Genomic DNA, 27327 nt, shown 5'->3' on the forward strand with positions numbered 1-27327 from the left:
CGATTTTGTAGCTAGCCTGAAGGATCTGGATAAAATTAGTGGGTAATAATTACCCAAAGTGGGTAATAAAGCCTCAATATTCAATATTTTTTATTGATTTTTGTAGCAATCCACATTTGCCGTTTTTGTTTTTAATATTTCATTTTCTAATTTTTATACAGTATTGAAAACAAAAATAATGTGGTGCATTCACATCTTTCCCAAGGGATTCTTTAAGGTTGATCTCTACAAGGGTAAAACAGTGAAAAGCCTGAAGCTGGAATCCATACATGTTGAAGTTCTCACAGGGAGTAAGAAGAGTAGTGGGCCTGATTTTTAAAATCTACAAGGCTTCATGGATTTTGTTTGTACTTTTTTTTGCCATTTACTTTTTTTATTTTTAGTAAAGGGAGGAGTCAGCTTCCCAGCATTTCTTTTAAAAGGAACTTCCCAGTCCATGCGAACAACAGTCCAAAAAAACACCCCTCCATCTCTCCTTATCCACAATGCTCCTCTCCTCCACTTATGCAACGTAGGTGTAGACTTTGCGGTCCTCGGGCGTCCGTGCCAAGTATTCTCTCTCTATAAGTCCTTCAATGCGCTTCTTAATGACCACGGGGCTGGGGAGGAACCGGGCCCGCAGCTGCTGGGTTACCTGGGGAGAGAGGAAGTACAATAGCACTATTAGACACTACACTATCATTTCTCTGGCTCAAAAGATAGTACAGGACATTTCAGCACAATCAAACTTCTGAGAAATTAGAAATCATAACATGATTAAGTTGGTACTTGTGCTCAAAAGAATCGCCTCAAAGTACTTACTGAAATACTCCAGGATGCAACTTCCACATTCATAAAAATGAGCTGAGAAACTAAATCTAATATTCAATCAAATTGCCTCAAATCCAGAGTTTAAAAAAAAAATATATATTTATAAAGTGTCTCTTCCACACCTGGCTCAGAGTCGAGAAGTAAAGCCAAAGGCAGAGTTCTGTGCAGACCCTGCGGGGCGGTTTTCCCAGAACAGATTAGGCTTAATCCGGGACTAAACATTTAATGTATATTCTCCATTGAGCTAGTTTTTTAGCCCAGGAAGTTAAGACCACACCCACCTTTGCTACCAAAATGTGAAGACCTTTGTTCTTAGTTTAAGATTTGTGTTGCTGTTTATGTCTATTAGTGTTCTGTATTTTGTCATGTTCTATGTTTTGTGAGGACCCCAGGAAGAATAGCTGCTGCTTATTCAGCTAATGTGGATCAAAATAAACCCACCTCCGATACCAGGACCTAAAGGCCACGCCCACCACCACTACAAACACGTCAAGGCCACACCCACCTCTGCTACCAGGACATTGTGCTGCATCTTCTTCCTGGACTTCATGATGCGGACGATGGCTGCTTCAATTTCGTGCTTCCTGTCGTCGTCTACCTTCTGCCGCGTCTCTTTTCTCTCAGGGTCAGACTCCCCCTGCTTAGCAGCGACTGGAGGGAGGGAGGGAAAGAAATGTTCAGTACAGGTCATCAGGGCAAAGTCAAAGGTCAACATGCCCAGAGGTTAAATGAGCAATAGCTAAGAAGTTGACCCTAACTGCAGCCACAAAAGCCTTTCGCTCCCCAAACCAGAGTGGGAAACCAATGTGATACGGCCGGGTAGTTTTCAGTTTAATCAATTCAATCTCATTAGAATAACAGACAGAATATAGATCAACATCTAAGGCCCAGACTACACACCTGTCTGTATTTTGACTCTGTGCAGCTTGGAGGTAAACTGATCGTTGACTGTAAACACGTGGCCGTTCTCGATCTCCTTGGACTTGGGCTCCTTGGTGAGGACGCGCTGGGTGGGCTTCCCGCAGGCCAGCGACTGCAGCGCTCGCACCAGCTCCCTCTCCGGGATGTCCGTCTCCTGCTGGATCTCCTACAGTGGGGACGGGAGGGAGCAGAAAGGGGAAGGATGAGAAATAAAAGGGAAGCAGAGTAAAACAATATACGGGAGAAGACGATGAACGGGAGAAGAAATAGAAGACTGCATTTATCTGATGTCTAACACGTCCATGTGATTGAGACTGACAAGCCTATACAAGTGTCTGGCTCTTACCTCGAAGGTGGACTCTTCTCTGTTGTTGAAGAGCATGAGGATGGTCATCTGGAAAGTAGAGACCTGCAGTATGTGTTTCCTGGTGTTCGAGCCCGTCACCTGTGCTCCTCCCACTCCTACCTCCGAACCATCCTCCTGAAGCGGTAGGCAGGTAGAAAAGGGAGAGACGAAGAGAAAGTGAGACAGGGTAATAAAAGTTGAGAATTGCCATTTAGGAAAGCTAGCCCCTCCATCCATTTGTGGCAGGCAGGGCCCTTCACCTTCTTGATGAGACCGTGAAAGGTGGCATTGAGGTCTGCTGAGCCCATGTGGTGCTGGAGTGTCAACTGTCTGCCGCTGTGTTTGGCCAAGTAGAACCTGCAGGGGGAGGTAAATAACTGGTTACAAACTATACTTTTCATCAACCAAGGAGTTGGTTTATCTAGTAGTTGCATTAAAGAGGTGCCTGTAATGCAATTTATTGTATCGTTGTAATTGAAGGTGGAAAAACAGCAAAAAGAGAATGAATCCTACCTTCTAAAGACCTCAAAGGCATGTCTGGGGGAGGGGGGGATGGTGCACTTGGGCGTGGCCGACTGCGTGGGCCAATAGCCAGTGGTGAGTACTCTTACGGTGAGGTCGACCCCCCCTAGAGACACCTGGAGGAAACAGCAGACACGGTCACAAAATGAAAACAAAAACCAAGACACAAAAGGGGTCCAGGGTATCATATCTTAAACCTGTGAACTGTTAAGGTGTGTTTTTGAGTGATGCCTGTGTACTACCAGGTGTGAGTGTTTAGAAAGGTGTACGATCAGGTGTGTGTTGTGAGCGGAGAGGTACAGTAGTGCAACACCGTCTTACCCCCGTGGACTGTAGGTGTTGTCMGAACTCGTCCATGGTGGTGTTGGAGATGCTCATGTCTCTGAACATCCCTTCCAGTTTAGAGGTGAACTGACAGCCACACTCAGTCTACACAGAGAAGAGACAACACAGCGTAGTAAGTCATACTGGTTCAGGGATGGGATCAGCACAATACGGACAATCGGGTCAAACAGCTACAAGTCCATTTTTAACGCTAAGATAGAAGATTTAAGAACATCCTAAATTCCTGATTAATAATAAAAAGTAACAATGTAACTTTTTATTATTAATTAAGGGGGGGGGGGCTGAACACCGATTCAACGTTTTTTCTGCTGCTCATTAAGAAGAATTAGATTAGGGTCTTGGGGGTGTGGTTCGATGTGGGTGTGTTAGGTTTGCATAGCGTACCCTGGCAGTTACTGGTGTTTGTCCCTCTTGAGACACCGTAGCAACAACATAGCCACGATCACTTCCTCAAAATAGTCAGAATTGATCTAAGATAAATCAAGAAATCTGTCATAAATTGACATTTTTGCAGATGTCTTAGTCAAGCAATTTTACATCTAGCTAAGGTGTTTGGTGCAGAAATTCAAGTAAAAGAAATGTGCACGGGGAAAAAACTAGTCAGTGTACCGAGTATCATCAGTCTCAACTTCATCATCAGAAAGCTGCCAAACTATCGTAAATAAAAGCACAAGCTACACGCTGTTTGTCAGTGCCCAAAATCACTAGCTAGCTAAGTTCCATCTCTGGGTTTGTCAATGAAGCTAGCTAGTAGTAGCTAGCAGGCACATAGAGCAGGCAGGCCACAGATGAATCAGCTCATCAAGTCACTGGCGATGTGTGCGCTTTGGCGTTGTGTAGTACTTCATAACTTTCTCACTATCCATTACCAGAGTGTGCGTCTGTCTGGCAGTGGTCCAGAGGGAATCATGTTACAAAACAAGTCGAGGCGGGACAAAAGACGCTCACGAATGGGTTTAGAATGTTGGAATATGACCCTGACCCTTAGGTACACAAATCTAACAAACTCAGTTTTGGAATATGCTGACTTCATGACCAAAATGATCCTACTTACCCTTCTTAGTCAATTTTGGCACTGGAATAAATGTTTGACTAATATTGATGCCACATACACCAGTTTCAACCAGAAACTTTTTTTTTGCATTCAGTTGCTCTTGAAAATCTAATTCATGAATACAAAATTCATTGGATAAAAAAAAAATGTCAATTTTAATTGACAGCAGACTTGACTCGCCCTCTCCTCACCTTGAGCTTAGAGATCATGTTCTTCTCCGAGTCGTCCGAGACGCTCTTGTTGGTGAGCAGCCTCCGGGCCAGGTGCTGTTTGTAGTACCTCTCAAACACATCCTTCTCCTGCATGAACCTGAAGAGCACCATGGCCTTGTCCAGGATCGACTCCACCTCCTGCTCTGTCAGCTGGAGATCATGCCAAAAGACAGAGAGGGTTGGGATATGTGTTAGAATAGTTTGAAAAAGTTTTTAAAAAAGTACAAAAGCATGTTTATGTTTATGTTATGTTTATGTTATTGATACAAAAAGGATAAGTGTGTTAAGGCAGCAACAGATGCACTTCATGATACTCAAATAGTGCACTGTGTGGTTCTGGCCAGAGCCAGTGCACTGTGTGGTTCTGGCCAGAGCCAGTGCACTGTGTGGTTCTGGCCAGAGCCAGTGCACTGTGTGGTTCTGGCCAGAGCCAGTGCACTGTGTGGTTCTGGCCAGAGCACCTGGTGGAGAATAGGGTACCACATGAGATTATCCCATTGAAGTGTAGTGACGTCAAATTTAGAAGATTGAACACGACGGTGACGTACCCCTTTGACTCCCTTCTTGAGCTTGTCGTCGATGAAGAGGGAGAGGTACTCGGGGGAACGGGAGTTTAGGTTGAGGAAGTACTCAAAGTCTCCGGCGATGGTCTGCTTGAAGAGCCGGTCGTTGTTGAACGACTCCAGGAGGAAGCGGTCGAACCGCGTCTTCAGGTCCAACAGGCCCTATTCGAGGGGGAATCAAATCCAACTTTATTTAAAAGAAAAACCACAGCACACTTAACATTAACATAAACACAGATACTATTAGAGTCAAAGTGGTCAACTCTTGGGGATGCCGTAAAAGAGTGGTCTGGAACATTAGCTTCAATGCTTATGGGGGTAGTTACTCATATTATTTGAAACACTTTAGACTTTTAGTCCTGACTTTTTCCCTGTTCAGGAAATACTCAGTACCCTGATTTGTTATGGGTATGTTTTGAATTTGACAATCTTAGATTTTTTGAGATTAGGCCCAGCGTACCTGGATGTAGTCGACAGGGTTCTTGCCCTCTCCCTCCTCTGACACCAGAGCCTTGCCCTGCTCCCTCAGGTAGGAGCTCATACACTCACACATGGTCTTCAGGCCGTTAGGCACACGGCTAAACAGCTTGTACATGCAGCCCAGGTCTGGAGAAGTAGAGAGAGCGAGGGAAAGGAAGAAAGAATAGATGGGTTATGAAGGAACTTCATAAATATACAGATCTACACTCAAAATATACAGACCTACACTCAAAATTGCAATGATACATTACATTGTTTAAGCACTGTTAGATATGCACCGTCTGTCTAACTCGGTGTCTGGCTTTGCCACGGTTACAGCGTTCATTTGTCAGGTGAGCATGCAGAGCTCAAGAGATGCATTTGAAGCAAATTAAACTGAACCTGTAAATGCCCGAGTGAGTGAGAAACTATTGATCTCCAACTGATTTATTAAGAGTGTTTGAGAGAGTCAACGTATGCCAGATCATGTTCAACATTAAACACTATCTTTTTAAATATGCTGGAAACCAGACAGGCTGACAGAGTGTTTTAAGACTGGCAACAGCAACAAACCCACTTCACTGAATGAGTAGGTGTCCAAACTTAACCGGAACTGTATATTAAAAAAATATTTGCTGAAACATTGAATTTGGCATTAGTGCTATTAGCTCATAGAAATGCATTGAATAACAGATTCACTACAAGGAACAATCAAACTAAAACATCAAAAGACAGTTTGTTCTGACGTGTCGGTCCTATATCTGAGACAAGAAATATCAGGAAACTATGATTTATGTATTTATACCCTTATTTTAGGCACTAAACTATCTCCATATATACTTCCAGGAATTACCGGGGATCTTCAGACAAGTCTTGTGAGCGTCCTAGAGCAACCAGCATGTACGCGTTCCAACCGGCATGTACGCTTTCCAACCGGCATGTACGTGTTCCAACCGGCATGTACGCGTTCGTGAGACTCACCTTTCCACAGAGGGGTCATTATTTTGTAGGCCAAACTGTCCGGACGCTTTAGACGTTTTCATGAGAAGACAGATTTTTCGTAATCTCTCATGGTCTGATAAACACCGCTCTAGCCCTGCTAGTAATTAGTTTAATTAGATTTCCAGGGCAGTGAAAATGTTTTAAGGTCATAGACCCGTGTTACATTTAGCCACCATCTCTCCCCTATGCACTCAGAGAATTGCAGAGTCGTAACGTGCTTAAATCATGCCGGTTTAAAATAGTGCAGATTCCCCTCTTTTTATCAAATGCCACTAAAACTGCCGTTTCCCACAATGTCAGAACCCATGTTTACCTGCCTATGGCGCTCGCAACTTGAATGCGCCTCGAGGAATATTTCTCACAGAACAAACAAGCCGACCAGGTAAATAGATGAACTACTCTACTATGGGGGTTCCAGCTTAGCAATTTAGACTGATCCAATGAACCATTGCATTTCGGTTCAAAACGTTGTATCAAGTCTGCCCAAATGTGCCGAATTGGCTTATTGATACATTTTCAAATTCATAACAGTGCACCCTCCTCAAACAATAGCATGGTATTCTTTCACTGTAATAGCTACTGTAAATTGGCCAGTGCAGTTAGCTTAAATTCGTGTTAATCCTTCTGCCCATATCAGACATGTCTATGTCCTGAGAAATTCTCTTGCTACTAACAACCTCACGCTAATCACATTAGCGCAACCGTCCCGTGGGGGGGGGGGTCACCGATCTCGTAGATGTTAAATAGATAAACTATTAATTACTTGTTTTGTTTGCAGAGAAAGTAAAAGTTGACTTTACTAGCATCTTCAAAGTGCGACTGCAGAAATATTTTCTCGTGTTCCATATTTTTGAGGGCGAGGCGGCAACAATTTTGCAGCTAAATTACTGTAGTGGAAACACTGCCTCACAGTCTCGCTTTCAAACACAAACACACACACACACCTCCCAACTTTAAAAACGCTAGAATTTGGTGCCTAAGGCGCACCAGAAAGATATCATTTTTAAATATAGTTTAGGCTTACATTAGGCCTATATGAATCCTAACTTTGAAGCGCATCTCATGAGTAGCAGACCTGTTTCCATTCTTACTGTGCCAATCAAATTTTCCAAGACCTACTGTCAAGCTAACAGTTTTTTTAGATAGCTATATAACATGACCGAGCATTGTTGTTGGTTATTAAACCAACAATTAGCGACCCGGGATTAGTTTTAAACGGCCCGAGACGTGTTTTGTGAAATTAAATAAAACCAGAGCTGCAAGCATGCCTGTCGCGAAGATGTGCTCCGTGTTCCTCTCGGTCACTCAGAGGCTGCATGACAGCAAATGTGCAATTGCAAAGCCTACGCAGACTGCCTGTGTTCTTGTTTATACCAGGCGATGACTTTGAACGCTCTGCGCACTGCTCCAATATAGAACATTTACAAATATAACAAACATCAGGGTCTGCATCCCCGCTCGCCATTACGGCTGAATTATATATATTTTTAAAACTGATGGAGGAATGGATGTGCAGGAAGAGCGGACTGAGAGAAGCAGGTGAGTGACGGTTGGAAGGGGATGCAGCCGGTGGATTACAGCTGCTACACGTGAGATGCGCATGAAAGTGAAGTGGACATAAATTGGACTGGCGCATACAAGAGACCAGTTGCTAAAATGTTGGTATCATGACGTTTTGGTACCGTGATACCGGTATACCGTGCAACACCATTGGATAACATGCCTGACTCAATCTTATTAAGATCCCCCTCAGCCCAGGGTCCATATTCACAAAGTCTCAAAGTAGGAATGCTGATATAGGATACCTTTTCCCTTTCAGATCATAATGAATAAGACAATATGGACAGGAGAAACTGATCCTAGATCAGAAGTCCTCCATTGAGACGCTTTTTGAAAAATGGGCCCAGGTCTCCAGAAATAATTCAACACACACGTAGTTCTCATTAGTAAGGATTATAACGCAATTCAGTCTTAATCTGATGCCTGTAAAACAAGCATGTTTTCCTTGTTTACCTTCGGTCTTGCCGTTCTTGAGCATGTGGACCAGGCCAGAGTTCTCCATCTCCACGATGGTCTTCATGTGTTTGGAGATGAGCTCCCGCTCCACCACCTTGACAATGGGCTCTTCTGTGGATTTATCCAGGCAGTGCAGCACCCGCTCTATCTCCTCGTTGATCCTGGCCTCCACCTTCTTGATGTACACACTGGCACTGTTCTCCGCTAGGAACTTCTGGCTCTCCATCTAAAAGAGGGGATAGATTAGCAGAGCATGTTTGAGGATCATGATGTTGGGGTTATTCAGACACTCTTGGAGGACAGAAAAGAAGGTGATAGAAGGTATGTGATCAGTGCAGGAAAATCAGTTCCTATAAAAAAATGGCAGATAAATGTCAGAAATGCAGGAAATCACATCCCCGGCTATCAAAATGACTAAGCCCGCACAGAATGTAGTCAGTGTAAAAAGGATGCATCATTAGGCCATCAAGATTTGCATGACCACAAACAAAGATATGTCACACCTACATGTTGGAAAATCGCTATTTTGGGTTAGGATAGTGCGAAGTGTCACTGACTTAACTTGTTATGGATAGGGGGCAGCATTTTCACGTTTGGATGAAAAGCGGGCCCAGAGTAAACTGCCTGCTACTCAGTTCCAGTTGCTAATATATGCATATTATATATAGTAGATTTGGATAGAAAACACTCTGTAGTTTCTAAAACTGTTTGAATGATGTCTGTGAGTATAACAGAACTCATATGGCAGGCAAAAACCTGAGAAAAAATCCAACCAGGAAGTGGGAAATCTGAGGTTGGTCGTTTTTCAACTCATTCCCTATTGAAGATACAGTGCGATATGGGTCATGTTGCACCTCCTGAGGCTTCCACTAGATGTCAACAGTCTATAGAACCTTGTTTGATGCTTCTACTGTGAAGTGGGGCCAAATGAGAGGGGAATGAGTCAGAGGTCTGGCAGAATGCTTTGAGCTCGTGACCCTCTCATGTGAGCGCGAGCTCTGTTCCATTGCTTGCTTTGTTGTTGCTTTTCTGAAGACAAAGGAATTCTCCAGTTGGAAAATTATTTAAGATTTATGTTAAAAACATCCTAAAGATTGATTCTATACTTCGTTTGACATGTTTCTACAGACTGTAATATGACTTTTTGCCTGAACTTTTGCCTGAACTTTTGCCTGAACCTGCCCGCGCGGCGTGAGTTTAGATTGTGTACTGAACGTGCGAACCAAAAGGAGTAATTTGGACATAAATGATGGACTTTATGGAACAAATCAAACATTTCTTGTGGAACTGGGATTCCTGGGAGTGCATTCTGACAAAGATCATCAAAGTGAATATTTATAATGCTATTTCTGACTTATGTTGACTCCAACATGGCGGATATCTTCTTGGGTTGTGTTGGTCTCTGAGCGCCGTACTCAGATTATTGCATGGTTTGCTTTTTCCATAAAGTTTTTTTAAAATCTGACACAGCGGTTGCATTAAGGAGAAGTATATTCTTTAAATCTGTGAATAACACTTGTATCTTTTATCAATGTTTATAATTAGTATTTCTGTGATTTGATGTGGCTCTGTGCAAATTCACGGGATGTTTTGGAGGCAAAGCCAAATATAAACTGAGGTTTTTGGATATAAATATGAACTTGATCGAACAAAACATACATGTATTGTGTAACATGTTGTCCCGGGAGTGTCATCTGATGAAGAATATCAAAGGTTAGTGATTCATTTTATCAATATTTCTGCTTTTTGTGACTCCTCTCTTTGGTTGGAAAATTGCTGTATGCTTTCTGTGACTAGTTGCTGACCTAACATAATGATATGTTCTGCTTTCGCCGAAAAGCTTTTTTGAAATCGGACACTGTGGTTGGATTAACGAGAATTATCTTTAAAATGGTGTCTAATACTTGTATGTTTGAGAAAATTGAATTATGAGATTTCTGTTGATTGAATTTGGCGCCCTGCAATTTCATTGGCTGTTGGCGAGGGGTTCCGCTAGCGGAACGGGGTTCCCCAGTCCTAGACAGGTTAATGAATCTTAATGTTTTGTAATAGCTTGGTTAAGTTTTTGTTTTGTTTTAGCATCCATGACAACATCAAACAATCTCAGCAGATTTGTCCAATCACAAAGACAAAATAACAACTCAATTTTTTTTAAAAAAGTGTTACCCAACCTACCTGGAAGAATTCTGCAGACATTTCTAAGAAGGGGGCCTCAAAGTCTTCCTCGTACACAGTCCTGCCCTCCAGGCCGAGAATCATCAGCATCTGACAGGCGTTTCTGATCGCTCCCCTGAACACACGCACATAACGCTGGACTCAACTACATGAGTAAAAACCATCTGTATAGCACTTTGTGACATAAATACATTTAATTTGATAAGGTTTGAGTTTTATGATTCCTTACACAACCACAGATTCTTCAAAAGAGATCACATTGAGTAAAAACCATATGCCAGAGCGGTCATGGTGTGGGTTTTCATGCATTAGCCTCGGCTGCGTATCTCCCAAGTTGAGAGCATACAAACAAGGTCAGTGCTCTATGAATAGGTTATGCTACTGCCCTTATGATAGGCTTACATACAAAAACAGTCAAAGAAAAATATGGAGCCGTTTTAGAGCTTAAACCTTACATCACACAGCAAGCTATTGTCACCCAGCACATGACCTTCATACACCAGCCTCGCCAAATAGCCACTACCTGATAAACAGTGGCAGAACTTCTATTCACAAAGCATTGAGTAGGATCAGCCCCTGCCCCCCCACCCCTGACATACTCATCATGATCTGTAAGGAAAAACGGATCCTAGATCAGCACTCATACTCGGACAATTTGTGAATAGAGGGCCAGGTCTTTTTGTTAGACAGACCCTGGAAGAGTCCGTACCTATCCACCACCTCGCCCTTCCTCTCCCGTGCGATCATGTCCAGCAGGGTCTGGCGGAGGTGGTCTCGGATGCAGCCGTAGCGCACCACCTGGTCTCGGAAGATGATCAGGCCAAGGTTGTACACATTCTCCACGTTGTTCTGCTGCACGTACACCCGGTCCTGGAGTGGAGTAGAACACGGAGATAAGTTAGAATGGAACACATTTGACTATTTCATTGTCCTCCAAGGAGAAAGTTATTTGCAGTTAGCCAGAGCTTACTTTACGCAAATTAAAAGTTCAGGCAGGGGTAAGGGGGAAGAGATGAAGGAATCAGAAGAATGTCTTGTTTTCTGCTTTGAAAAGCCATATATGATACTGGATAGGCAGGTCAGCTTGGTCACACTAACCAATGCAAATCTATACTCTGCCCGTAATACATGAGAGAAATAGATGAAATATGCCTGAAACCTCAGTTCTGAGTGAGAGGAAGAGAAACAAAAGAATCCCCTTAGAGAACTCTGCAGTCGCAAATGCAGCTGTGTCATTGGTTGTATCGAGTCATGCCCCCCCCCACCTCCAAGGCGCATGCGCTTTCACAGTAAACACACACACACACCCTCGCACAACCACTCACACGGCCTTACTGCGACAGTAAATCAAGCAGATAAAACAATAGTAGCTCTTTGTTCTGCCCAGGGCAAACAGCTACTAGAAGGCTGAGCCTGCCCAGTGCCTGGCCACCGACTCGCCATGAGATGTAGAGGTGAGGGGAGTCTGCCAGGGTCATGCCATCATAAGAGGAATGTATTATTTACACTTCAAGGAAATACTCTAGACAGCTTTCTAGAGAAGCAATAGTACTGATTAGGCCTATCTGAGGTTTTTAACATCTTCAGAATCATTCAGGACTAGAATTCAGGAATTCTGCAGATTCATTCAAATCATGCATATTTTCCAGCAAATCCCCGCTATACAGACCGTGGTTTTGCTTCTTGGCAGGGTTGCTAGGGCACTCCAATTCAGTCTCACAACAAAATGGTTGATCTTTCATGGTTAAATAACCATTCGATAAGACAGAAAGCAGGCCACCTACCATGTACATGAGGATGTCTCGGATCATGACCATTGCCGTCTGGTGATCATTCCAAGCTTGATTTAATGTCTGCAGGAAGTTATTGTTTAATGAGTTGAGGACATCTTCTCGTACCTGTGGAAAGACATAAGTATTGATAACGACAAAAGCTATATCTTTGCTGAGACTATGTTGAAGTTGCCTGTAGACACCGATCTAAAGTCTTTAATTTACTTCCACCAGATGCCTTTCATGAAGATCTTCAATTGTGTTCTCTTTCTCGTACGTTTTCGCACTTGAAAACCATTCAAAATAATGAGAAAACATGATAAGCTACAAGGCGGAGGTCACTTTCATAGCGTATTATGGGAAATGCTTTTCGCTAAGATAAATACAGTAGTGCGTGGTGGGAAGCGTAGTCCTTTACTTTGTTGACGAGGTGCTCGGTGACGACCTCACGCAGGCCTGTGTAGAGCTTCTCGCCGTGTTTGTGCAGCACCATGGTGTAGGCGTTCCTGTAGAGCTCCTCGAAGCTCAGCCCGCTGTTGTTCTTCCTCTGGATCTCCTGGATGGCGTTCTTCAGAAGGTCCCAGATGTTGTTGACATACTTCTCATCCATTGTCATCTAGGGGAGAGATGGCAGTAGGACACAATGGCGAAGAGAAAATTATAACAGAAAAGTTCAACCCTTTTCACATGTGTCCGTTCATTCTTACAAAGTGTTGTTTCCTCGTGCTGCAAATCTGCACAGATGAGATATTAGTCAATTGTTTCATAGGTGTTGAAGGCTGTGAATAACAAATCACCCACAAGATGGACCTGCACTGGAAATGATCAATAGCAGAATGTACACAGCAGGAAGTTAAATATCTGCATTAGCCTACATGAAAATGATAATAAGCGATGACATTATTAATGCAGAAATGGTCCATCACTACAACAAAGCAGTGGAGTTGTTATGCTAGCCTGCCCATATAAACACATTAATTCAGGAGAGAATGTGTTCGGGAAAAGTGTCATGTCATTTAATAGTTAGCTAGGTGCAGAAGAACTCCAGCCACAACCATACACCTAGAGGCTAGCGCTGGAGGTTGTAACTTTGACTTCATTGTTTGTCTACCAAGAGACGGCTTTTCAACTCACACTTTGACACATGAGGAGTAATGGGGGGGAGAGATCAAAGTTTAAAAAGAGAGAGAGCCATTCCATCAAGTCTCTCCTCCGCACTGAGTGCCTCCCCTTCAGAAAGTAACTATATAATCCATCCCATTACTTTGGGGCAAACAACTGAACAGGATGCTCCAACAAGTGCCAAGGGGAAAAACTGCCTAAATAGTAACAGTTTTTCACAGCAGCTTCTCCCTACTTCTAAACTAGGCCTAATCCTCATGCTCAGTTATTATTCTCAGTGGGGCTGTGGAGGGTTAGTCTGGCTAAAACCTAACTCTTCAAGTCCTCTGGACTTCAGAGTCTGTAATTGCTCTTTGATGTTGTGGTCGAGTGTGGTCACAGCTCTCCCCACGCTTTAAGTCACGTGGCTCGCGTCAGCCAGGCTAGCTGCAGATATGTTGGCAGGCAAAAACTGCATATCCCATACCCTGGCTACATGTCCAGGTACACACAGACAGTGTGTGATCACTAAGGTTGCAAAATTCCAGGAACTTTAGATAAATTCCCTGGTTTTCTATAAATCCTGGTTGCATTGTTCAGATTTCCTGCGTATCCCGGGAATCCTCCAACCAGGATTTCCAGAAAACCTGGGAATTTATTGAAAGTTCCCGGAATTTTGCAACCCTGGGGGTCACAGATGCCGCCGTTATTCCTGCAGCATTCAAGCTGTCAGAGTGTAGCACTGTGTGTGTGAGAAGGAGCAAGATAAGAGACAGAGAGCAGAATTCAGGGACTGAGATGGAGTACACTTCTGGCTAAGCCCAGGGCCCTGACTGCAATGTCATTCCTTCACATATGCTGCCAAATTCTGGCATCCAACAATGTGAGGCTCCTCTCAACAACATAAAGACTACTACAGCATATTGCTCTCCATGTTTACCTAGTTCTGCAACACAGCAGGCCTATTTTTAAATATCTATAAATAGTCACATCTCCAAAAAACACCTAATAAACTTTGACAAATGGGCAAAGGGAAAATACTATTTGATCACCAAATAATAGTACTCAGTAAGAGAGAACCAAACTCCACTCCGTAAGCAACGTTGTGTAATGCGTGTCTTGATCAACAAAAGCTCTTGAGAAAAATAACCAAACCACCTGGTAATGTTAGCTAACATTAGTAGTTAGCTGTGCTCCTCGATTAGCTAACGTTAACTGTTTCAAAGTAGGCCAAGATAATGAATTGGTTCTGACAGACAACAGATTAGTGGCTAGCTAGCAAGTCAAGTTATATACTTCACATTTCGTGTAGCTGACTAAACTCAACGATTTCCGATGGAGTTGAGTGGTGATTAGTGTGTACAGACAGCAGCGTCAACGTCAAGTTTTTACACTGGTCGGGGCTCCAGTCCGCCCACACTAGTCATCGCTCAACTCCATCATAAATCGTGGAATTGAGTCAGCTACCTTTTCTGGTACCTTTAGTATTTTTCGGCTGGGTAGTTAGCTAGCTGCACAGCTAGGGAACAGTCAAGATCTGCGCATGGGTGTCCTAGAAGTCCACAATTATTTTAAAGGGGTATTTGTAAAATCCTATTAGACATCTATAATCCATAACTCCTTGTCCATCCAGACTGTATAATGTGCAGATATCTGTAAAGAAACTGTCTGAGACAACTTTTCTCCAAACCTATAACTTCTGATCTTACACATAGCCTACCACTGTCTACCCCAGCCAAGTATATAAATAGATAGATATATAGATGCCGGTTTGGAGAGAAGTTTGGCTCAGAAGCTTTCTTTAGTTATCCACACATTATACAATTTGGATGGGCAGACAAGCAGTTAGGGATTATAGATATGCCTTCAGTAACAGTATTTTCTGGAAGCAAGTACCCCTCTAAAGCATTTTGTTAGTTATTTTCCAGGCTCTAATTGAAGTCGTCTAGGACACCCATGCGCGAATGCTAAACCCTATATAGACCCAGTCGGTATTAGATAAAACGTTGCGGCCCCTCCCACCTGTGGGGAACAACCTGTGGTTAGCCCATTGTCTCACAGCAAATAATTAATTTTTTTGGTCTGCTTGTTTTAGTCAATTACAAAACTACATTTAAGCAAAGTACATGTCTAAAGATTACTTTTCAGCATTGCCGGTTCCCGAGTGTTCTCACTAGTTAGAAAAACGCAATATTGTGGCGCTGCCCCTTTTTATGACGCTGTTAGCAGCCACGAGTGAGTGCTAGCTAGCCAAGCACCACAACACAAACAGACTATACAACTACTACTGGTGAGTGGAGTTACAGACAGACTATACTAAACAAGTTAAATGTCTTACCTGTGATTAAAATGTTTTCCCACACACACAGCTACGTGTAGCCTACTTCTACACCGATTTACGACATTTCCCATTTCGAATAGCTTGAAGCCACAAGGACTCTTCTCGCAGGCTCCATGTCCCTACGTGGGAGCATTGCGAACCATAGGTCTTGATTTTTGACCTGGTTATATGTACAATGAACAACACAGCAGCTTTTCTGCATGTTTTGTTATTTTGTATTTTTTTTAAACTACAACCCAGTTGGCTCTTACACTGGGGGTCAATGGGAAAGAATGTTTGCCTTCCCCAATTTGTGGGCGTGGTCGAGGGAATTCCTTATTGTGTGAGAGGAAGAGGAGAAGTAAGACGTTTACTCTGCCCAAAACAAGACCACAGTGAGGAATATTTGTATGGAGGTCAATGCGAGTGTCAAATTTGTATTGTAATGGTTTGGTTGTTACGAATGCACTGATATGTGGACGCACGTGGGATTTAAGCAAATTTGGGGAAAAACGACTATATTTGTGGGTCCACTGGAGTATCTTGTCAATATAATAGATAATCTTTGGCTATGTTCAAGGCAACTCGGAAATGTTCGATTTATAAAATCGTTGTAGAAAGATGAGGCCCGAGTTTCACACTTGGACAGTACGTTAATTTTAACTCGGAGTTCCGAGTTTCCAACTTTACATGAATGCACCATATCTATCCTCGCAAACTGGCTAACTAGCTTAACAACTAACGTTAGCTATCTAACGTTGGTCAGGCTGAATGATAATCAAAACAACCTTCGCTAGCTACATTTTAAAAGTGACATTTCTCGAGTAAGCTAGTTACTAAGACTGGCGAACTTGGTAGGCTAGCTAGCTATGTAGCCAAGTTAAGGTTGACCTGGCAACTTGTTTGCTAGGTACCGTTAGATAGTTGACATACTGTAGGTTAGCCAGCTAGCCATGTAGATAGCCAGTTAGCTACGTTAATCTGAGAACTAGTTAAGTTAGCTAGCTGGCTGACAGGTTTGTCAGCAACACTGCAAGTTAACTAACGTAAACTAGTAGCTAGGTAGTGGATATTTTCCAGTTTGTACAAATAGCTAACATAACCCGATCGACTCAATGCTTATCAGGCTAGCTAGCAAGCCAACGAGCGATTATTAATCAACGAAATAGTACGTTTAGCTAGTTAGCTGACAGTGAAACGTATTTGCTCAGTTAGTCTGGCCTATCTTTAGCATCAAACAGCTAGCAAGTGACATCCCCGGTACTCGCGTCTCAGCGTACCCGGCCAGTAACGTTACTTACAGGAAAGGCTCTTATCCTCATCTTGGTGTCTTTCTTGACGCCGCCTTTGAGGTTGGACATGATTAGTTAGTACGTCCGTCGTCTCTAAGTTAACATGAAATACTATTTTAGGCTGCAACAGGGAGGCCTTCAAATGCAAAGTGGTAAAGATCTCCCTCGACCTTCCCCTTGGGTTTGGGTCCGTCTCTATGCGCTGTTGTTGTCACACTTCTCTCAAATTTTGCCTAGCTTCTCTTGCAGTGATGGCGGACAACAATCTTCTACTGCGCAGTGTTAACGGCGCACCGAAATCACGCGAGATTAACTGTCGAAAAAATAAAGTCACAAAAGATACAGAACGTTCATCCTCCTCATTCAACAAGTTGGAACTATGTCCAATTATAGATTGGAACTATGTCCAATTATAAATTGGAACTAAATCCAATTATAAACTGGGTGGGTTGAGCCCTGAATGCTGATTGGCTGACAGACATGGTATATCAGACCATATACCATGGGTATGACACATTTTTTAGTTTTACTGCTCTAATTATGTTGGTAACCAGTTTATAATAGCAATAAGGCACCTCGCGGGTTTGTGATATATGGCCAATATCAGTGTTGTAAAAATACTTTAAAGTAGTTTTTTGGGGTATCTGTTCTTTACTATTTTTATTTTTGACAACTTTTACTTTTACTCCACTACATTCCTGAAGAAAATAATGTACTTTTTACATTTTCCCTGACACCCAAAAGTACTCGTTGCATTTCAAATGCTTAGCAGGACAGGAAAATGATCCAAGTCACACACACCAAGAGAACATCCCTGGTCATTCCTTCTGCCTCTTATCTGGCAGACTCACTAAACACAAATGCTTTGTTTGTAAATGATGTCTGAGTGTTGAAGTGTGCCCCTGGCTATCTGTAAAAAGAAAATGAAATAAAGAAAATTGTGCTGTCTGATTTGCTTAATATAAGGAATGTGAAATGATTTATACTTTTACTTTTGATACTTGAGTATATCTTAGCAATTACATTTACTTTTGATACTTAAGCATATTTAAAACCAAACACTTTTAGACTTTTACTCAAGTTGTATTTTACTAGGTGACTTTCACTTTTTCTTGAGTAATTTTCTATTAAGGTATCTTTACTTTTACTCAAGTATGACAATTAGGTACTTTTCCACCACTGGCCAATATACCACGGCTAAGGGCTGTGTCCAGGCACTCCGCGTTGGATCATACATAAGAACAGCCCTTATCCGTGGTATATTGGCCATATACCACACCCCCTTGGGCCTTATTGCTTAATTATAAATAGGTTCTCACTGTAAAATATCAGATTTAACTAGTATTGACAATTTATGTTTAAATACAGTCTATGAAATTCATATCCTATTGCATTTCAGCAAATAGTCGAAATTGGAGGTGTCATTGATTGGTTTAATATTACAAAAATGTGCACATTTAAAAATCTATCATTCTTCGCACTCACTTGCTACTTAACTACAATACCTTATTGAGTAGTCAGTGCCCATGCACTGTCTACTATGATGAGATTGCCAATAGGCTACAGTCTCAATCACATAACCGATCGCCTACTATTTTGTTGCGTTTAAGTAGGCTACCAGTGTGCATGTGTATGTGGCATGTACCATGCATATCCCTACATACAACAAGACACTGTGCTTAGGTAAACTGAGGGGTATTGTGATGTTACTAGGCCTAATAGTATGACAGTGTAGTATCTGCAGTTTCTGTCCATGTTTCCCATGGGACCCTAAATCAGGATTGGGGAGTAACTGATTACATGTTATAAGTTACATGTAATCCAACTACAAAAAAACGAACTATAATCAGTTACGTTACCAGCAAAAATATTTTGCAGGTTTGCAGGGGTAAAATACATCAGAGACCACTATGATGACACACCAAGTGCGTTTGATGGATCCTTTTTGTTTTCTTCATAATGCTTTTTAAGGGGAAAGTAATCCAAAAGTAACTGAAAATAATCAGATTATGTTACTGAGTTTGGGTAATCCAAAAGTTGTGTTGCTGATGACAATTTTGGACAGGTAAGTAGTAACTGTAACATATTACATTTAGAAAGTGATCTACTCAACCCTGCTCTAAATATTACAATTTTATTTTTCAATACTTGAACTTGACCAAATGGCACCAGAACATCAACATGAAATGTATTTAGAATTTTGTTCCAGCAATACAGTACATTAAAACTAAAAGCATAATAATCTAGCTTGATGGACACCTTAGGAACCAGGTGCCTATACTTCAACAGCAAAGTTAGATAAGACAGAAGTTCATGAAGTAGGGCCTTATAAACAAAAAGGGAGTAATATAGATATCTACGTGTCTTTAGCGTAGTCCAGACAACCTTTTGACACAGGATGCAGTAATGAGTATCACAACTGTCACCTGTAACAAAACAAAGGGGCACTATGGTAGATGGCATCCAAAGGTTTAAGAGCAGAAGCAGCTGCACTTTGATAAATAATATCGCCATAATCAAGAACAGATGAAAAGGTTGACTGAATAATCTGCTTCCTGCTGCTAAGAGAAAGGCACAATCGGTTTCTGTAGAAAAAGTCAACTTTCAATCTTAGCTTCTTAACCAGCTCATCTAGATGTTTTTTCAAATCTTTATCAATCCAAATGTTGTTGTCATGTGGTGCTGCTGCCATGCTGCATTTTCATGTGCTGCTGCCATGCTATGTTGTTGTCTTAGGTCTCTCTTTATGTAGTGTTGTGGTGTCTCTCTTGTCGTGATGTGTGTTTTGTCCTATATATATTTTATTCCAGCCCCCTCCCCACCGTTGCCCTTTTGCCTTTTGGTAGGCCGTTATTGTAAATAAGAATTTGTTCTTAACTGACTTGCCTAGTTAAATAAAGGTTACATAAAATAAATAAATAAAAATGTATATGCAGGAAAATGTTTGATTGGAGAACCATCTAATGAGTGAACATGTAGTTCATCTGAAATATCTGAGAGTTTGAAAACACCATGTACATAATTTGGTTTAGCCTGTATTAAGCGCAAGATTTAAATCAGCAAGGGATTCCTGCATAGCTATAAAATCTGACTGTAGTTTTGATACAGCCAGATCAACAGTCGGGGCAATAGCATACATAATAGTATCATCCGCATATAGATTAAATTTACAATTTTTAACAGATTGGCCAATGGTGTTTATATAAATAGTGAAGAGAATAGGTCCCAAAACCAGCCCCTGTGGTACACGTTTATGTACTTCAAGAAATTCTGATCTCACCTGAAAAAAGTGTTGCTTTTACAGTACCAGTCAAATGTTTTAGAACACCTACTCATTCAAGGGTTTTTCTTAATTTTCACTATTTTCTACATTGTAGAATAATAGTGAAGACATCAAAACTATGAAATAACACATATGGAATCATGTAGTAACCACAAAAGTGTTAAACAAATAAAAATCTATTGTATATTTTAGATTCTTCAAAGTAGCCACCCTTTGCCTTGACAGCTTTGCACACTCTTGGCATTCTCTCAACCAGCTTCATGAGGTAGTCACCTGGAATGCATTTCAGTCAACAGATGTGCCTTCTTAAGCTGAGACCTTGACACTGAGATATCTTTTGTTCTCAAAACAAGGTCTGGGCGTACTGCCAAATTGCAGCTACTGATAGTGAGGATTCGTTCAGTCAGCGACTCGCATGAACATAGAAATTGGTTTATAGAACAGCACATGAATAAAACACAGAAATTAGTTTTAAGAAAAGCAAATGTATGACATTTCCATCACAAGATTTTACACCCTATTATTTTCTTACAATTTAAATGTGGTGACCGTATTATTTGACCAACTCAGGCTACATCTGTTTTTAAGAGTTTTAGCTTTTACATTTGTTATACCTGCCCCCCCCCCCCCCCCAACAAGCCATGCAACGCAGTTAGCCTTCTGGCTGGTGACCGTTTTCATTGCCCTGGGCTCCAAACCCCCTCATACCATTGCGGTGTCCCCGGACGGAGAGAAGGGTGAATGGTAGGCCTATCTGAAATGTACAAGCTGCATTTACTGAACACCTTGAGCCTTTAATAAACGTAAAAAAATATATATTTTCATATCTGCCTTAGACTGTTTCCCAATAAATGGGCCTTTCTTATGGTTACTGTAGGCCTAGATATTATACGTCTAGATACACTAGGCCTAATATAAAATGAGATGATGAAATAAAAATAGAGATGGGGGACATTTTAAATAATAATTTGTATTTGTTGGCTATGCAAAAGATATTGTGTGAAAATAACTATTGGTATTTGTTCAATAAATGCAAATTGCCAATGTTGGCCACATGCATGATAATAAGCCTCCTCTGAAATACAGTGAACCCTCACAAGAGGGTAACGTTGCACTCTTATCAATCCTAGGCTATGCGGATGAGGGACAGGGGATGAACAAAACAACAAAAGAAATGTCACATTTCACATTATGCTGTCCCCCGTGCCTCCATCAGAGTGTTATTCCAACTCTCTATCTGCACCCTGGTCACATTGAAATGCCCTGGCCCTGGGTGATGATGGACCAAGGACTGGAAGATGGAATATCTTCTCACAGTCATGACGCTGCTCTCTGAATAAGACAATAGACAGTTAGTCAAACACTAACTGTCCCATGCAGGGGCAGACTGGCCAACAGATGTCTAACTTGTTTTTTGTTGTTGTTGCACTAAATTATCACGGGGCCTCAAGAAAAACAATGGGTCAGTGTGTTAGAAATGCCAATTTCAGGTTGATGCCATGCCCCTGATGCCATGTTCTCTCCACACCAGGCTACAAACTAAAGAAATAGCAAGAATAGGAAAATGTGAAGCATTGAGTCACTTTCGTATTCAGCCACTAATGTAGGGGTGGGTAGCATTCTTTCGTGACTTGTTTCCAACATCTCAGCCTCATGTTCTCAAACTCCAATTTTCTGATTTCCCACAGCCTTTCTCTGATCACATTCGTGAGCCTCTGTTCGCTGTCCATGTTGCTGAAACGACAAACGTATGTCTGCGTGGAAAGTAGTGCCATTGGGATAGAATATCTAATCGCTAGCCACTTGCCTAACCTGACCTGGTAAATAGATACCTTGATTTCCTCAACTTTTTCCCCCCTACATACATAGAGTTAAAATCAGAAGTTTACATCCACCTTACCCAAATACATTTAAACTCAGTTTTTCACAATTCCTGACATTTAATCCTAGTAAAAATTCCCGGTCTTACGTCAGTTAGGATCACCACTTTATTTGAAGGATGTGAAATGTCAGAATAATAGTAGAAAGAATAATTTAGCCTTCCACAAGCTTCCCACAATAACATGGGTGAATTTTGACCCATTCCTCCTGCCAGAGCTGGTGTAACTGAGTCAGGTTTGTAGGCCTCCTTGCTCGCACACGCTTTTTCAGTTCTGCCCATTCATTTTCTATAGGATTGAGGTCAAGGCTTTGTGATGGCCACTCCAATACCTTGACTTTGTTGTCCTTAAGCCATTTTGCCACAACTTTGGAAGTATGCTTGGGGTCATACAAATAATTTTCAATCCTCATGATGCCATCTATTTTGTGAAGTGCACCAGTCCCTCCTGCAGCAAAGCACCCCCACAACATGATGCTGCCATCCCCGTGCTTCACGGTTGGGATGGTGTGCTTCGGCTTGCAAGCCTCCCCCTTTTTCCTCCAAACATAACGATAGTCATTATGGCCAAACAGTTCTATTTTTATTTCATCAGACCAGAGGACATTTCTCTAAAAAGTACGATCTTTGTCCCCATGTGCAGTTGCAAACCGTAGTCTGGCTTTTTTATGGCGGTTTTGGAGCAGTGGCTTCTTCCTTGCTGAGTGGCCTTTCAGGTTATGTCGATATAGGACCCGTTTTACTGTGGATATAGATACTTTTGTGCCTGTTTCCTCCAGCATCTTCACAAGGTCCTTTGCTGTTGTTCTGGGATTGATTTGCACTTTTCGCACCAAAGTACATTCATCTCTAGGAGAGAGGCACTGAGTTTGAAGGTAGGCCTTGAAATACATCCACAGGTACACCTCCAATTGACTCAAATTATGTCAATTAGCTACTCCAAGTCTATAATTTTAAAAGGCTAATTGATCATTAGAAAACCCTTTTGCAATTTTCTAATGGAATTTTCCAAGCTGTTTAAAGGCACAGTCAATTTAGGGTATGTAAACTTCTGACCAACTGGAGTGAATTATAATCTGAATAATCTGAAATAATCTGTCTGTAAACAATTGTTGGAAAAATGACTTGTGTCATGCACACAGTAGATGTCCCAATCGACTTGCCAAAACTATAGTTTGTTAACAAGAAATTTGTGGAGTGGTTGAAAAACGAGTTAACGACTCCAACCTAAGTGTATGTAAACTTCCTGACTTCAACTGTACGTACACTATTTCAGTCACATGCTCCCCCCCCCCCCCCCCCCATCTCGGTTATCGATGTAATAGCCGAGCACCTGGTTTGTGATCCATGTGGAGCATCATTTTCTTTCTTCCTTTCTTTATAAACAAAAAAAAAATGACCCTCCCAATGGCACCACTGCAGTCAGAATCACATGATGTAGGCCTTCTAGGAGCGTGTCATTTTCTTCCCTGAGACCCGATCCTCCCACCTTCTCTGCTCGAGTTAAAAATGTATCAGTTCTCTCGCTCTCTTGTTTATTGTCATCTATCATTCATCTGCATCTGCATGCTCTCCATCTGGTCCAATCACTGAAACTAGGCCTATTTTTCAGAATGAGCTCGACCTACTTAGGTGATTCATATAGAAAGCGTGTAGACATTTTTAGACTTTTCTAGACATGTCTAATGTAGGCCTAGAAAGTCTCTGTTATCACCTTTTTAAAAGCTCTAAAATTAGATCTAGGTCAAACTCCCTCACCCTTCTCTCCCCATTAGTTTCAAAATTGATGCTTTCGAAGTCAGAAACACCTTTTCCAGTCCCACGCTGTATCCTTGGGCTCTCTTTGCGGTCCTGCAGTCCTTAAAGCCCTGCTACACAATAGCTCCAAAAACTCAGGGAAGATGAGCATCATGGTGGTGTGTGTGTGTGTGTGTGTGTTAGAAAAGGAGAGGGAGCGAGACGGACAGGAAATCAGTTGACAGGTGCTTCTACACCTGCATTGCTTGCTGTTTGGGGTTTTAGGCTGGGTTTCTGTACAGCACTTCGAGATATTAGCTGATGTACGAAGGGCTATATAAAATAAACTTGATTTGATTTGACAGTACATTTTAGACATGATGCTCTATGTATGCAATGTTGCTTGTTGGTCTTGTTGACTTGTTTTGCCAAATAACAAGTCAACAAGGTACCGAATTGTCGTATACCAAGAGTCGTTTTTTGCCACCCACTTTAAACCTGTGTATGTGTATGCAGGGCTTTACGCATTTGGTGCTGCTCTTCTCTATGACTGTGGTCTCTCAGAACCAGCCTCAAGACTGCTCAGAGGTATATGACAATAGCTTCACCCACAGTGGAGTGTTTACCATCTACCCTGCTGGCCCCACGTCTGTTGTCTATGCCTACTGTGACATGGACACTGATGGAGTGAAATGGACTGTGAGTATGAGAGACAGATAGAGAGAGAGAACAGTGAGACTGAGAAGAGAGAGAGAGAACAGTGAGAGAAAACATAGGGGATGGGGTAAAGTGAAGACTGTGATTTGTGTTTCTTTCCCAGTTCTTCCAGAGACAAATTGATGGGTCTGTGAACTTCTACAGAGACTTGGACCACTACAAGAATGGCTTTGAGCATGCTGCAGGAGACCACTGGCTGGGGTAAGGGCTTTTTATTGATGTGGACTGGGTTGTATTGCACCAGATATGTGTAAGTTATGTTCACCACTGACTGTAAAGTTCTTACTTAATCCATTACTTGTTAGTTTATAACTAGTAGTTTACTAAATTGGGTTGCCGGTTTGGAGACCCTCCATCACCTGTCCAGGGGTAGGAAGACAGAGCTGAGGGTGGACATGGAGGACTTTGAGCAATTGGGGGAGAAGGGCCTTGGTCAGGGAGGTGACCAAGAACCCGATTGTCACTCTGACAGAACTCCAGAGTTCCTCTGTGGAGATGGTAGAACCTTCCAGAAGGACAACCATCTCTGCAGCACTCCACCAATCAGGCCTTTATGGTAGAGTGGCCAGAGGGAAGCCATTCCTCAGTAAAAGGCACATGACAGCCTGCTTGGAGTTTGCCAAAAGGCACTGGTCTGATGAAACCAAGATTGAACTCTTTGGCCTGAATACCAAGCGTCACATCTGGAGGAAACCAGGCACCGCTCATCACCTGGCAAATACCACCCCTACCATGAAGCCTGGTGGTGGAAGCATCATGCTGTGGGATGTTTTTCAGCGGCAGAGACTGGGAGACTAGCCAGTATCGAGGGAAAGATGAACGGAGCAAAGTACAGAGAGATCCTTGATGAAAACCTGCTCCAGAGGGCTCAGGCCCTAAGACTGGGGTGAAGGTTCACCTTCCAAACAGGACAATGACCCTAAGCACACAGCCAAGACAACCTAGGAGTGGCTTCGGGAAAAGTCTCTGAATGTCCTTGAGTGGCCCAGCCAGTGCCCAGACTTGAACCAGATCAAACATCTCTGGAGAGACCTGAAAATAGCTGTGCAGTGACACTCCTCATCCAACCTGACAGAGCTTGAGAGGATTTGCAGAGAAGAATCTGAGAAACTCCCCAAATACAGGTATGGCAAGCTTGTAGCGTCATACCCAAGAAGACTCGAGGCTGTGATTGCTGCCAAAGATGCTTCAACAAAGTACTGAGTAAAGGCTCTGAATACTTATGTAAATGTGATATTTCCATTTTTTTTATTTGCAAACATTTCTAAAAACCTGTTTTTGCTTTGTCATTATGGAGTATTGTGTACCGATTGATGAGGGAAAAAATTTCCTCCATTTTAAAATAAGGCTGTAACATAACAAAATGTGAAAAAGTGAAGGGGTCTGAATAGTTTCCAAATGCACTGTATGTGAATCGTAATAATGTAGATAACCAGATACTTTAACAGGTAAAAATGACCTAAAACTAATATTATGCAAGATGTCAATTCTTCGTGGCCAGCTGGCTAGCTAACAGTACTAGTAGCCAGCCAGTTAGCGCTATTGGCTTATTATGTGCTTGTGATCTATGGTATGTAGGCAGGTAAACATTCCAAAATTAACACAGCATGTATTTATTAATGTATCAAGATAAAGTATTGTAGTCAGGCAACGTATCAGATGTGAATAGGCAACATGTCATTCCAAAGTCGGAGTGTATTTTTTCTCGCTTCAGCTCAAATAATGGCCGCCGTGATTTCAATACATTTTGCGTCATTTCGTACGTTGTTGCGTCCTATTTCTTTGCATCGTTTCCGTTGAAGCTTGATTTGAAGCAAGATTCAACATATGTGTAAACGGAGTACGCATTCGAGAAGTGCTCTCCGTGCTCTGTTTCGCATACTTTGATTTGGACTCATTCTCTGACCCTCCCATGCTCCAATTTGTGTGCTAGTAGTATTTATTTTGAGAAACACCCTCAGAGTAAGACAGATACACGCTCCACGTCTTCAACTTTAAGATGGCGGGGCAGGTGGCATAGAAATCAGAGCTGCTCACTTTATTGGTAGATTGATGAATGACTCATTTGTAATATATTATGGTATTTTTCACCGCAGTAGAAAACAAAATGGTTGATTGTTTCTGCTTATTCTATTGTGGGTGTTATGTTGAATACCACATCTGGATTCAAAATGATTCACAGTTCAATTAAATTCACAATCAATCTAAACTCAATTCAACTCGACCCGATTGATCAACTCAATTAAATTAAATCCTGAACCTCTTTCACCAGGTGATGCCCTCTCCCACTACAACATCCAGAGGTTTTCCACCTGCGACCGGGACAAGGACAGCAGCCATGTGAACTGTGCTGAAAGTTACCTGGGAGGCGTCTAGTAGACCAAGCGCTACAGCGCTAACCCCAACTGTGTCTATAGCCAGAATAGTCTGCAAAATTGCAAATTGATCACAACTATGCCCAAAAAAAGATTGTATTTGAAAATAACAATAATTGTATACCTTGATTACATTAAGACACAATCACATAATTATGTCTCTTTTTTTTATTTGTGCGAATACTTGGGAACAGATTTCTGAAATTAAACCATTTGTTTGCTGAATTCCTTTTTACTAAAAACTTTGGGGGGCCCAAGAAAATCACTCATGGCTGGTTTTGGTCACCTGTTGCCGACCGCTGCTATACTACAATGTATGTAGGCCTATAATGTTTTTTGTTTTGTTTGTCTGAGTGAGACAGGCTTGAAATAAAATAACCAATGTTATTTTAACCAATGTTATTGTGTTAATAAGTCATTCAACGT

At 41.9% G+C, this 27327-nt stretch overlaps 2 protein-coding genes and 1 long non-coding RNA gene across 4 annotated transcripts in view; 2 read left to right on the plus strand and 1 right to left on the minus strand.

Annotated features, from left to right (window-relative positions):
* LOC139029267 (uncharacterized) overlaps positions 1 to 27327 on the plus strand; it is a 205710-nt gene that overhangs the window by 27279 nt on the left and 151104 nt on the right. The window lies entirely within an intron of this gene.
* Positions 74 to 17182, minus strand: LOC111979235 (cullin-3). 2 transcript variants are annotated; one of them, XM_024009632.3, is made up of 16 exons: positions 16920 to 17182; positions 12616 to 12813; positions 12210 to 12323; positions 11135 to 11295; positions 10426 to 10540; positions 8248 to 8476; positions 5234 to 5379; positions 4759 to 4935; positions 4190 to 4360; positions 2921 to 3028; positions 2591 to 2715; positions 2338 to 2434; positions 2078 to 2212; positions 1711 to 1897; positions 1316 to 1461; positions 74 to 634 (listed from the first exon to the last, which is right to left on the minus strand). In XM_024009632.3, exons 1-16 carry the CDS (start codon positions 16977 to 16979, stop codon positions 503 to 505), a joined length of 2301 nt encoding a protein of 766 aa, XP_023865400.1. In that variant the 5' UTR covers positions 16980 to 17182; the 3' UTR covers positions 74 to 502. The 2 variants fall into 2 exon arrangements, with proteins under 2 accessions (XP_023865400.1, XP_023865401.1); XM_024009633.3 differs by lacking the exon at positions 16920 to 17182 and adding an exon at positions 15637 to 15701.
* On the plus strand, positions 15512 to 26980 carry LOC111979237 (microfibril-associated glycoprotein 4-like). Its single transcript, XM_070448753.1, has 4 exons — positions 15512 to 15588; positions 24326 to 24508; positions 24630 to 24727; positions 26799 to 26980. Exons 2-4 carry the CDS (start codon positions 24356 to 24358, stop codon positions 26800 to 26802), a joined length of 255 nt encoding a protein of 84 aa, XP_070304854.1. The 5' UTR covers positions 15512 to 15588; positions 24326 to 24355; the 3' UTR covers positions 26803 to 26980.

Source organism: Salvelinus sp. IW2-2015, linkage group LG19 (assembly GCF_002910315.2).
Source record: "Salvelinus sp. IW2-2015 linkage group LG19, ASM291031v2, whole genome shotgun sequence".
Taxonomy (NCBI): domain Eukaryota; kingdom Metazoa; phylum Chordata; class Actinopteri; order Salmoniformes; family Salmonidae; genus Salvelinus; species Salvelinus sp. IW2-2015.

Excerpts from the sequence above, each read along its gene's own strand:
- LOC111979237 (XM_070448753.1), top strand. The coding sequence starts at position 24,356 with ATGACTGTGGTCTCTCAGAACCAGCCTCAAGACTGCTCAGAGGTATAT. Across the intron at positions 24,509-24,629 it reads CTGATGGAGTGAAATGGACT|TTCTTCCAGAGACAAATTGA; the intron begins GTGAGTATGAGA and ends TTTCTTTCCCAG.